Source organism: Bos javanicus, chromosome X, assembly GCF_032452875.1.
Source record: "Bos javanicus breed banteng chromosome X, ARS-OSU_banteng_1.0, whole genome shotgun sequence".
NCBI classification, from domain to species: domain Eukaryota; kingdom Metazoa; phylum Chordata; class Mammalia; order Artiodactyla; family Bovidae; genus Bos; species Bos javanicus.
The window spans coordinates 63,315,022-63,327,950 of NC_083897.1; the positions used below are offsets into that span (position 1 = coordinate 63,315,022).

The 12,929-nt window shown below is 43.7% G+C and overlaps 1 protein-coding gene across 4 annotated transcripts in view; it reads right to left on the minus strand.

The window, feature by feature from the left end:
• Nucleotides 1-1,741: 1,741 nt before the first annotated feature.
• The window catches only part of AMOT (angiomotin), a 68,481-nt gene continuing 57,293 nt past the window's right edge, over nucleotides 1,742-12,929 (minus strand). For all 4 annotated transcript variants that reach the window (XM_061409525.1, XM_061409526.1, XM_061409529.1 and 1 more), the window contains 4 exons: nucleotides 9,084-9,206; nucleotides 7,936-8,168; nucleotides 6,118-6,807; nucleotides 1,742-5,533 (listed from right to left, as the gene is read on the minus strand). In XM_061409525.1, the coding sequence (XP_061265509.1) occupies nucleotides 5,436-5,533; nucleotides 6,118-6,807; nucleotides 7,936-8,168; nucleotides 9,084-9,206 (1,144 nt within the window). In that variant the 3' untranslated portion in view covers nucleotides 1,742-5,435. The remainder of the gene's footprint in view (nucleotides 5,534-6,117; nucleotides 6,808-7,935; nucleotides 8,169-9,083; nucleotides 9,207-12,929) is intronic.

The following is a 12,929-nucleotide window of genomic DNA, read 5'->3' on the forward strand; positions in this document are numbered from 1 at the left end:
GTATGAAATGGTGGTGCTGTGGGGAGCATTTTTCTCTTTAGAAACCAAGTCCTGTTATTCAGGGATCTTCATTTAAATATCAGAGTGATTGCCAATCCATGTAGAAACTGTTCCAAGATCCAGTCACTTACACTTTTTTTTCTCCAAAAAAAGCCGACCTGTAGGATCAGATGGAGGTGGTCAAGGTGAGAAGCAGGTGTTTTCTTCCTGCAGTGTGTAACTAATATAGATAGAGCGGATTGCTTATCGTGGTGGAGGCGGCCCACAGGATGGAAGGTGCAATACCACACAGATAAGAGGACTTTATAATACTGGATAATAAAGCTGCTGTGTAGCGCAGGGAACTCTGCTTGGTGCTCTGTGATGACCTAAATGGGTGGGATGCGAGGGTTAGGAGGGAGGCTCAAGAGGGAGAGGATATATGTATACTTATAGCTGCTTCACATTTTTGTACAGCAGAAACTAACACAACATTGTAAATCAATTATTCTCTAATTAAAAAAATACTGATATGTATACATGCTCCTACAATGTGATCTTAGTCACTTTTGAAGGAACACCTGCTTTTTCTGTCCACAAATGATTGCTCATTAAGAACTAGATGTAATATATTTCTGAAAGGAATGCTTCACAAAGCTTTGTAAGAAGGTGTGGTTAACTTTAATACTATCTTCTTTTTCCTGAAAAAGAGGAGTGGGTTTTCACACATACAGTTAATGATAACCCTGTATGTGAGACAGCAAAAGAGACACAGATGTATAGAATAGTCTTTTGGACTCTGTGGGAGAGGGAGAGGGTGGGATGATTTGGGAGAATGGCATTGAAACTTGTATAATATCATATATGAAACGAATCGCCAGTCCAGGTTCGATGCATGATACTGGATGCTTGGAGCTGGTGCACTTGGAAGACCCAGAGGGATGGTATGGGGAGGGAGGAGGGAGTGGGGTTCAGGATGGGGAACACGTGTATACCTGTGGCAGATTCATGTTGATCTATGGCAAAACCAATACAATATTGTAAAGTAATTAACCTCCAATTAAGTAAATAAATTTATATTTAAAAAAATAAAGCACTCATCATAAATATAGAGGGAATTCAGCCCAATTTAATAAAAAAAAATAAAATTTAGAATTGGAATTAATTCTATACCTTCTCCCTATCCATTCTGCACCACTCAAGATGCCCAATGTCACTATGAAAACTGCCATTTCAAAGCCTGTGGGGATCTTATCCTCCCAGGTCAGGCTGGGACTCGACGGTAAACAGGAGGCACAGAGAGGGAAGTGTAAAGGCAGCTTTAACATCTTCAGTGAAAAGAGCCAACTTGTTTGTGGGTTTGATTTGCTTTTAATAACAAGCTCCCTCAACCAAAACTGATGAATTGGCATAAGAACAAGGGTACAAAAGGAACATCAAGGGGCCTTCCAAAATGTTAACCCAAGGATGAATTCTCTGCTTTGGGTGGCCATCACTTTATCCCTTGGAACCAGGAGATAAAAAGATGCAAAGCTTTTAATATATGCTGCCTGAATATATAAAGGAACCAGTTAGACCATGTGGCCCATGGTGATGTTGTCTTAATACTTTATAATCACATTCCATACTTTAAACAAATGCAAAGTCTGCCACATGCTGCCCTTCAAAGGCAATTTCACTGGATACCGAATTGAAAGTAATCACTGATACAGCATAAATAAAGCCTCTTCTGGGTAAACACCAAAGCATTTTCCACACAGTATTACATTTTAAAATAGCTAACTTTATTATCAGTGAAAAGATAGGCACAAAGTGGATTCAAACCTGCTTAACTTTATTGGAACTAGCTCAGTTGATTACAGAACAGGGTCTCCATCATTATGGGGCCACATACATTTTAAATCAAAGGTGATTTCTGTCCAGCCATCTGCCAACCTCAGCTATCCATTCTACAAACACATGCCATCAATCACAAGGGAGGCCAGAAGGAGTTCTGATGGCTCCATGTAACCCATAGTTGCTACCAGAGAAAAATAAACAAACTCCCAACAGTTGTCTAACTGATGATGGATGGTACTTGGAAGATATATTTCCAAGGATCATGGCGGGCTGAAATTGGTGGCAATTAGCCCATAGCTGATGCCTTCCTTTGAAAACATGTTCAACAAGACTGCACACATTTTAAGTAACACATTCCAAATGTGAATGAGCAATTGAGATAATGAGATTGCATGGCTAACAGACAAGAGAATATCATTTATAAAAGTTAGTGCATATGTATACACTTGAAGCTGCCGGATTATGAGTGGTTAGGCTCTTGATAAAAAAGTAGTCTGCACAATCAGTTTGTTCATTTCTCAACTGGTGTCCCCACCCACTCTGTAACAAGAAAAAGAATGCACGACTGGGCTCTTGGTGTGTTTCCCATGGCAGATGACATCAGATATTTTAGGTTCCCACTATCCTGTCATCCTGAAGCTCAAAAGCAGCACTGAGAATAAATCCTTCATTAAAACAATAATCAGATACATGGTCTTAAAATACAGCTCAAGCTAGTTTTATTTAATAAAAAATTGTTGATAGGAGTTTTATATCAAGTAATGTTTATTTTAATGAAGTTTTTCTGTACATGGGACACTGGTATACAACTGACTCAGAAGGTCCCCAGAGACCACCAGGCAGTACAAGTTAAGACAACAAGGTCACCCTCCTGTCCTGAGGTGCCAGTAAAATGCATAGATAAGTGGGAGTCCAGAAAAATCCCCAAAATGTTATTACTTCGACACAATCATGAAAAGGTGGCTAACTTGAGATTTCTCTCATAAACCTGAATTTTTAAAATGACACCTATTGAGATTTTCTGAAAAGGCTGGATCTATCCTCCCAGTAAACAGAAAACACTGACATGGACTTCTTCCATCTCTTAGATGTTCCGTATTACTTTAGCAAATTACCTGGGATTAAAAACTGAGCCAAAAGGGACTCCCTCTGGTGTGAGGGGGCAGAGAAGTTGTGAAAAGTTCAAAATAGTAGTTGGCCAAGAACTTCTTCTTTTCCTCAAAAAATAGGAGTCTAAAGAGATGGCTGCCACACAGTGTGGAATGTATGACATTTGTCACCTTACAAAATGTGATTAAAAGGATGGCTCCCAGAGCTAGCAAAAACTTGGCAATGTGTCATAATCATGAAAGGAGTAGATGAAATGTTGGTTTCTTCTTTTTCTTTTCTATTTATCTGAATAGAAAGTAGCAGTCCTGAGGTTTGCTACTTGTTGGTTCTATTATGTGAAGGTTTCCCCCCATGACTAAAGGGTAGTATAAGTGAGTATTAACACAACTGCACTTTTAATTTCTATTTGGGATTCAGTTGATGACTGAGGACTTGTGTAGGATGATCATTCATTTTTGAAAATTTCAGTCATGACTGGCTTAAAAGTTACATCACCTTCCCTCCTGTCTCCCCCTCACCACAGACAAAACAATTCCTTTCAGGAACAATACAAAAATATTGTTAAATATGCCATTCCTACATTAGCAGAGGAATCCTGTAAAATGATCTGATACCCAAACCCATAGCAAGAGAAGAAGTGAGGTTGATTTCTTAGGGGGATGTTTCACGTGACTCTTGAAATAAGGATCAGGAAAGCAAAAACCTTGCAAAAGGCACTGCATGAGAAACAAGGAATTCAAAACGTTGGACAAATTACTCAAACCAGGGACACTGTCCAAAACGCATGTGCCCTGGACTATGTTGGTGTCTCTTCTTAAACGGGAGCATTTTGTATAGAAAAAATGTTTCCCAAAATCAGCATGGTAACTGGCAGAGTGGAAAGCTGTAGTGTGGTCTTGAAAAAGTCACTTAACCTTTCCAGGTCTCAGATTCCTCATTACTAAAATGAGGGGGTAGGGCTATATAGCTAAAGTTCTTCCAGCCACTATGCCTCACAATGTAATATATCAGGCCTACTCTTCTATTAATCTGGTTTCTATCTAACACATCCCCAAACCCCTATGCCCCCCACCCTTATCTAACACCTCCCTTCCTTCCCTCACCCCCCACCCGATACCCCTGAAAACTGATCTTAATGACATTGTCTGTGGATCTGTCACCTTAATGAAGGGCAGAGAGGTGACAGAGCAGAGACCTGTGGCAACAGACAGCCCTTCTGTGTCCCTAGAGGCAGCCCAAAGGCAAAGCTTGGGGCTATGGCCTCATTGGTCCCTGCCCACACGTGTGCTTCCTGCTGCTCTCCAAAGGTGTTCCAAGATGAAGTCACTGGCAGTGTGAAGAGGTAGCTCAGAATAGTGCTGCAGCACCCTCTCCCCCGACTGCAGCATAGTACTTTGGGCTTCTGATGCTATTCCATCGGAGGTGATAGCCAAATTTGTCTTTTAAGACGTATGTGAAGAATTTGGGAAAACAACACGAGTCATTTCAACGCAGTCACCAGAAATTCAAAGCCTTCAACCTGTCAACAAAAATGCTTCGTCATTTTGCTCATGATTAGCAGTTTGAGACTGGTGACACAGCCAGTGAATTTGTGCTGGAGAAGAAATAAACACTGAGCAGCTTGGTCTCAGGAAAGGCAAGCAAGCTGTGTTCCTGGCTCCACACAGACTACACAAGTCTGTGCACAGCACCTCATGCAACTGTCCGTCAAGGCCTCAGGTGGTCTAACTCCCTAAGAGAGAAGTTGTGCATCACTCAGCTAATTTACTCTCCTAGCATCTGAAAGCAATATATTAATTATCCAAATGCATAAATTACTCCAGAGTATATATATGAATGTATGAACCTCCACGAGGGGAATCAAAAGAACCCACTTCCAAAGCACCACTGAAATAAAGATAAACACAATCTCCTGGCCCAGGGTAGCTGGGAAATTGGGAGGGGGAAATTAACTCCAGCACCCTTCCGCACCCCAATACTCCCTACCTTTTCTCCAGTTTACACAGCTTCTAAAACTATTCCCTTTCATGAGCCCAAAGCAAGAGGTCTCTCTGGATGCTGCCTAGGTGGTAACCATACAAAACAGCACACACCTCAATCCTCTCTGGCTTCCCACTTCTGAACTACATGTTACACACGGTCTTCCAAACATACTGTGCTCTTCTATAAAAGAATGATCTGGAATATGGAAATGCGAAACAAATTTCAGCACGTTGAGAACACTGATGTATATCCAGCTATTAACAGTCCTAGTAGTTGTATAAATCCAAACAATAAACTTTAGAGCACATTCAAATGGATCTGGCTTTAGAGGTACTCCCTAAGGGTACCAGAACAGACTGGAGTTCGTATGGTATTACCTAAGTACTATGTTGATTCAATAAAAAGTTCCTTTAAAAAAATCCCCTCCCCCAACCCTTGTCCTCACCCTCAAAATAAGAACAAACAAAAGGGAAGAATGATTAAAAGCATTCTTGCTGATACACTGCAGCTCTTGATTCGACCGTTTAGATGAGATATTCCACCATCTCTGTATCAGGCTCTTGTCCCAGGATCTGAATGGGAGTTTTTCTTTCCAGAGTGTTGGAGTGGAAAACAGAGCCATCTAAATGGAAATAAAGGTTTAGAAAACACTTAGTGACAAGGTGAAAACTCACATTTTATTCTCATTTAAAAAATTATTTTATTTATTTTTAATTGAAGGGTAATTGCTTCACAATATCGTGTTGGTTTCGGCCATCCATCAACATGCATCAGCCATAGGTATATATCCTCATTTCTTTAAAAAAAAAAAAAAGGTTTTGGCCACACTGTGCAGCATGTGGGATCTTAGTTCCTCTACCAGGGATCGAACTCACACCCCCGCGTTGGCAGCTCAGAAACATTCAAAATTTGAGAAATGGCTTTAGAGCCCATATTTAAGCCTACGGCAAAGTAAGACTGGCCCACTACCCTCTGCATCTTGCTCACCCAAGCATTTACTGTTACTTGGAAAATGACCTTGCCTCATCCCCATTCCCGTCCTGGAGAAGTCCTCGACAGACTCTCTGCCCTCATCTCTTCTGATGAATCTGCTTTAGCACTTGAAAAGTCCGGCCCACATGACCAACTGTGCCTACACATCAGGCCAACCCACCAATCCATAATTGAGGGCAAAACCCCGAGCTACCTGACCCAGAGAATCCTTACCTGGCTTATCCGGATTGCAGCTCAGGCTTGGTGTAGACAAACGACGTGGTCCAGAACCGGTGGCTGGACTTGCAGGAGCCTCAGACTGAGCCAAAGCTGGAGCTGGAGTTGGAGCTGGAGGAGCAGCCGCAGCCGGAGCTGGAGTTGGTGCCTGAGTCTGAGCCGGAGCAGAAGCCTGAGCCGCTACTGGAGCTGGAACTGGAGTCGGAGCTGGAGCTGGAACTGGAGCCGGAACAGCTGGAGCAACCTGAATGGCGGTGGCAGCAACAGGAGCAACAACAGTGGCAGTGACAGCAGAGGCAGTAGCTGGAACTGGAGCTGCGGTGGCAGCTGGAGAAACAGCAGCAGCCAGAGTAGCAGCAGCAGTTGCTGGAGACGGGGTGGTGGCGGCAGCAGTGGCCGGAGCAGTGGCAGCAGCAACAGCCACTGGAGCAGCAGCTACCATGGTGGTGGTGTTGGTGGCAGCGGCGGCAGTGATGGTGGCAGCAGCAGCGGCAGCAGCAACTGGAGCAGGAACAGAGATGGGAGCTACAACGTTGGTTTTGTTGGATTCTACTCCCCGTTCCGTTTGGGTGCTGCAGTCCCGGCTGCCTGTCTTGGAGTGAGCTGACAGCAGGGGAGTTGAGGGCGGCACAGGTGAAGGGGTGGAAGGAACTGACTCAGCACGGTAGTCTCCACCCAGGAGGATACCTACCAAAGAAAGAAGGAGAGAACTTAGAAAACTACAGGCTATTCCAATAGACACCTGATGACCTCTTCTTCCTTGCAGGAGGTTCAGGAGGAAATAGGAACAGTTCCAAATTCTTTCCTTGTGCCTCCAGGGAACCCAGCAATTAGTTTGTCAGGCACCCCCCACCAGGGCTGGCTCAAAGTTTCTTTCAGACGGGGCAGATCCCTTCTGGTTCTCATTCTCTAACCCCCAGCACAACATATTAAACCTTTAAGTGTCCTGGGTATCTGTTTTGATTTATTTTTCCAATGGTGATTGATTTCCAACAAGCTGTCAGAATGCTTCTGCTTGGTTCCACTTGTAACCAACACTAGCTATTAGCAGACAGCTGAAAAGGACTGAGGCAAGGATTCTGTGGTCACAGATGGGTGTGATGGTAATTGTGTGATCTAAGGCTCTCATCCTGACCATGGTCCCCCAAATACCTACTCTAACCAAAGGACAGTGCAAGTGTCAGAGGACCAAGAGAGGTATTAGAATCAACAAAAAGAGCTAAAATAAAAAAATATAAAGAGCGAGCTTGTTTCCTCAGGCTCTAAAAAATGTGCCTCGTGGTATCCACAAAAGTTCTGGGGTTTTGATTAGAGGGGAAGGAATGGACAGGAATGGAATGAAAAAGTACATTCTGTTCTCAGAACATTCTGGTAACAAAAACCTGCCACCCAGCTCCACTTAGGTTAACTAGAACTCTGCGTCCTCCTATTATATGGGAGAAAAGAACACAGAAAAAGCTGGAATTTTGAAATGGTGAATGATACGAAAGCCACATGGGCTTTGGACAAAGACAAAAGGTTCCACGTGGCAAAAGCCAAAGCTGAGGATTTTAAGAGGAAATTGACGTTATCTTCCTTCCCAAAGAGAACTTGGGATTCTTATCAGCCTGTGGCTTCAACCAGTGTTCTCTCAGTGAGACTTCACACTTTCCGCTAAATATGTAGTCAGCCTCTCAGGATGACAAAACTGAACCTGGTGTATCTTCCTCTCTAAAATCAGGACCATCACTCCTTCTCATTGCCATGTGGGCATGTATCCCAGTCAGGGTTCTCTCTAAACATGTCACTTTAATCTGCTGTGTTTACTGTCATTACCTAGGCTCCCCTTCCAGCTCTTGTCATCCCGCTTCTCTTCCATGATGGGGGTGCCAGTCAGGGTTGAAGAATGGGAGAGCAAGCCTGATCCAGCATTGGAAATGGACATCAGCGACTTTGCTGGCCGCATGGATGACAGCTGCTCTGTCTTACTCGGCTCCTTCCGGGAACGCTGCTGGAGTACTTTGATCATGGCATCCTTCTCAATAATCTGGGCATGGAGGGTCTTAATCCTAAGAGCCAAAGACAAAAAATGTATAAAACATTGCTGCCACCTCTAGGTTCTGATCTCACTACATGCGTGGACTTGAGCTTCTGTTTTCTTTTTCTAAAAAATCTTTTTGGCAGGCCATGCTGCCATGGTTTGGGGATCTTAGTTCCCCAACCAGGGATTGAATCTGTGGCCCCTGCAGTGGAAGCGCAGTTCTAACCACTGGACAGCCAGGGAGGTTCCCCATTATCTTTTCAACTAAGGGGTGGTCTACTTATTTCTGAGTTGTAAGACAAGAGACAGTGTCTTGCAACAATTTTTAATGCACACCCAAATGGGCACAGCAGATCATCCAGGAGTTATTGCTTAAACCTTAGGAAGCCAAAGAAAAAGTATCTGTGAAAAGAAAGGCTGTATGTCAGAGAGTAAACTGATGCAGTGGGTACCAGAGATAAGAATCTGAGTCAATGGAAATGATGAGTCAGTCAATGAGAACTTCCACGAATGGGCTACAACTTGGGCTAATAAGTAAGTGACCATGAGCTTATGAGAGACATCAGATACCCTATCTCCCAGTTTGAGTGGATGCTCTTTTGCCAAGCACTTTACTGTACCACAGAGTTGAGGTGCAATCCTAGAAAGAATACCCCAGAGTGCAAATACTAACAATTCAGTTCTGGCAGAGGGCCTATGGAAAGCAATTACCAAGGACAATGAGCAAAGCAGTATTACTTGGAATTCCAGAGTTAGAATAATCAAGGTAAAGGTCATTCCATCTCAAATCCTAAATAACAGGCTGGGAGCGGGGAAAGGGGTGGAGGAGGTTGCCTTATCAGGTGTCCCTGAGGTGAATGAAGATGCTTGCTCTTCCCTACTGACCTATCTGCTGTCTCTGCACCAACTCTCAGATCCACCAGAGTCCAGATCAGCATTTTACCTGCCCTCCATGTCAAGGCAACGCTTGTTAGCCATCAAGATTTCTTCTTCCTCCTTCTGGATGCGAGCTTCTAGAGCCGTGTCATAGCTGGTATTAGGAGAGTGACTGATGACTGTTGTGTCCCTGGGAAGGAAAATGGCAGTGATGATGATGGGAGGGCAACAAAACTGATGAACCCTATCTCCCTCCTAAGTCAAACGTATTGTCAGAAAGTCCTAAACTAAAATCAAACTTATCAGGAATGGTGGCTTTCTGGGTGACTTACTGGTAAGAATCAGTGATGGATTCTATAAGAGGTGCACAGGCTTGCCTTCAGAACTACATAGTTCTGCCAAAACCTCTGGCAGAAAGTACCTTCAAGTTTTTAGATCATGGCCAGGCAATAGGAAGACATTTATTTTTTAACTTTATAGTATTTATATTACATATGCGAAATGCCCATTTTATTCTCATGACAGTCATGGAGAGGAAAAAACTAGACTTTGAAGGAAGTCAGAGAATGTACCAAATTGCTGTTGCTACATTCAACAGCAGTAACTCTACCTGAGTGTTTGCTAAAAATGAACTCTAGACATGTCAACAGACCAGTTCAGGTAGGGCATGGGAACTGAGTGAGAAGCAGTCTTTGAGTCAGTGCCACTTGATTCCTACTGAAGCTACATATGAAACATTCTCGTGCCAAATCAGTGAGTCCCCCTCAACTGACTAGTCTCCTGCCAGCGTCCCAACTGCCTGAGGGACCATCATGTTCCATCTGAAAGTGTCTCAGGCCATTAACTCAAAGAGTAACTAACAAGGAGAAAAGTATGTGTGTGTATGTGTATGTGAGAGAGGTGAGGGGTGGGGGAGAGACATGGAGAGGAAGGGAAAGGATGTAACCCATAGACAAGGCTGATGTTTAAACAGCACAAGTCAAAGACACATGGGAATCCTATATCCTCCTGATAAGTGATATCATGCATCTTTCTTTAGTTCATTTAGAACTAGTGGTAGAGAAGAGAAGGAAGAAAACTGGATCTTACTTGAGTAACTTGGAGGGAAAGAAAAAGGGATTAGGAAGAATGTTATAATAACATTGGTTTTAAAGAAAACCAGACAATGGGCTGAGAAAACAGTGACCGGCACTGCTGTGCGATACTTCCTCTGAGAATGAGAATCTGCAGGAGAACTCCAGGCAGCTTTTGTGCTGGCAGCTAGTTACGTCCTGTGAGCTTAGAGACTGTGACCAGTGCAGATGGCAGTGAAGGGGCACGGGAAGGAAGAGGCAGAAAGTAGATATTAAAGTTGGGATACTTTGGAGAGCTTCTGCAAAATTAACAGTTCCCCCAAATGCTTGCCCCTTATACATGAGGTGGGAAACAATGTACCTGAATTGTGAAGTAATAGGAGAACAAGAAGGGAAAGGACCACAGTGGCTTTCATCATTTGCTAAATTAAAAATATTTTAGCATCTCAGAATTCGGAGAAGGCAATGGCAACCCACTCCAGTATTCTTGCCTGAAGAATCCCATGGACAGAGGAGCCTGGTAGGCTACAGTCCATGGGGTCACTAAGAGTCAGACACGACTGAGCAACTTCAGTTTCACTTTTTACTTTCATGCATTGGAGAAGGAAATGGCAACCCACTCCAGTATTCTTGACTGGAGAATCCCAGGGACAGAGGAGCCTGTTGGGCTGCCGTCTATGGAGTCGCACAGAGTTGGACACGACTGACACGACTTAGCAGCAGTAGCAGCAGAATTCTACATTTGCCCTACTGCAGTTCACTTGCTTGTAATCCTACTTTGAATGGCCTCTGTGTCCCAAAGTATGCAAAAGAAACCAGTGTTGTGTAGTGTTGAGAGCACAGACCCTGACTGTAGACCCGGTCAGGATCAAGTTCCACTTTCCCAAGTCCTCTGCCACTAACAAACTCTAAGAGCTCAGGAACTGGTTAACTGCCCTAAGCCTCAGTCTCTCTGTATGCAAAACTGAGATAATAATTATACCCATATCTCATGGGATGGGGAGGGGAGGGATAAAATGAAAGTATGCATGTAAGACATGCAGTGCCAGGCACAGGAAAATCCCTCAATAAAACTATCCATTATTAAGAGAGAAAAGTATAGGTAGAAAGAGAATTGCCTACAAGAGAGTATGAGTTGAATGAATTCCAGCTCTAGGTATGACCCTGGAGGAGTTCCCCGCAGTGCAGAGTTCCCATGTGATGGCCTGGCTCTGTCACTGGGGGAGCCAGTGCTGGCTTCCTGCCACTTTCATTGCATAAAAGACCATTTTGGGGACACACAGCCCTGCCAGCTAATTGATATGGACACTGTGAACTCCTCAGGAATGGAGCCTGAAAATGTGGGGCACTTAGTGAATTCCTACAGAGCTGCCAGGATGGCCTTCAACATCAATCTTCCTTCTAGACCAGGGCTACCAGGCCAGTGGTTTAAGCCAAAGCAAGTGGGCACAGTGCTGGAGGGAGCAACTTGACCTGCTAACTTCCAATACTCTGACCATACCCAGCAGAGAGATACTGGACTTGAAATGACAACCTACAGACCCCAAACCCAGATACCTGAATTTACTATCCTGCATCTCAAATTCTTAAGTAAACTGTTTCTGGCAACTATCGTTCCAATTATCTTCTCTCTCCTTCCTCTGTCTGACAAAGTTATCCCTGTCACATTACTTACATTGCTTTCTAGAATATCACCCATGACCTCCTAATTAAAACATCTAGCGGCCTTTTAAACTTCCAGGCCATCTTTTCCTATCAGTAGCAGCCTTTTGTTTATTTAACATGGGAACTCAACCATGAGTGGAGCACTGTGTTTGAAGTTCCTGGGAGGCTGGAGAGTGACTGGACATGGATAAGACTAGTCCCTGAGTGCAGGGAACATGCAAGGGGAGGGGGAAAAAAAGTAAAGAATTAACTACTACAGAAATGAGTTTGGACTTAATTCCAATAGGCACTGAAGATTATTAGAGCTTTTCAAGGGAATGAAATAATCCAGGCTGTGTTTTAGGAAGACAGCTTTATCTCTGCCGAAATGTGATGGAGAGATGAAAGGAACCATAACACTAGAATCAGGCAGGCCAGTCAGAAAGGTTATAATCCCAGCAACAGATTTTGAAAATGGGACCCAGTGAAGTGGCACAGGAAATGGAAACAGGCTACAGGAGGCAGAATTGCTAGAACTTGGAGACTATTTAAATGTGGGTGTTAGGGAGATGGAAGAATGAATGAGGACTTTGTTGTTTCTAATTCAAATGACTAGAAAAGATGGCATACTGCTCTATTTCTGTGATAGGAAACCAAGAACTTTTCTCTCTCTTTCTTTCTTGGAAAACGCTATGAGTTTTGATTTTAGTTACAGTGGAGTTAAAGTATCTTATTGAATAGCCATGACAATACACAACAAGTTGTTGAAAATTCTAACTTTAATCTTAGAGATGTAAGATTTGAAGCTAGAGTAGTCAGTTCAGTTCAGTCGCTCAGTCATGTCTAATTCTTTGCAACCCCATGAACTGCAGCACGCCAGGCCTCCCTGTCCATCACCAACTCCCAGAGTTCACCCAAACTCATGTCAATCCAGTTGGTGATGCCATCCAGCCATCTCATCCTCCATCATACCCTTCTCCTCCTGCCCCCAATCCCTTCCAGCATCAGAGTCTTTCCCAATGAGTCAACTCTTCGCATGAGGTGGCCAAAGTACTGGAATTTCAGCTTTAGCATCAGTCCTTCCAAAGAAATCCAAGGGCTAATCTCCTTTACAATGGACTGGTTGGATCTCCTTGCAGTCCAAGGGACTCTCAAGAGTCTTCTCCAACACCACAGTTCAAAAGCATCAATTCTTC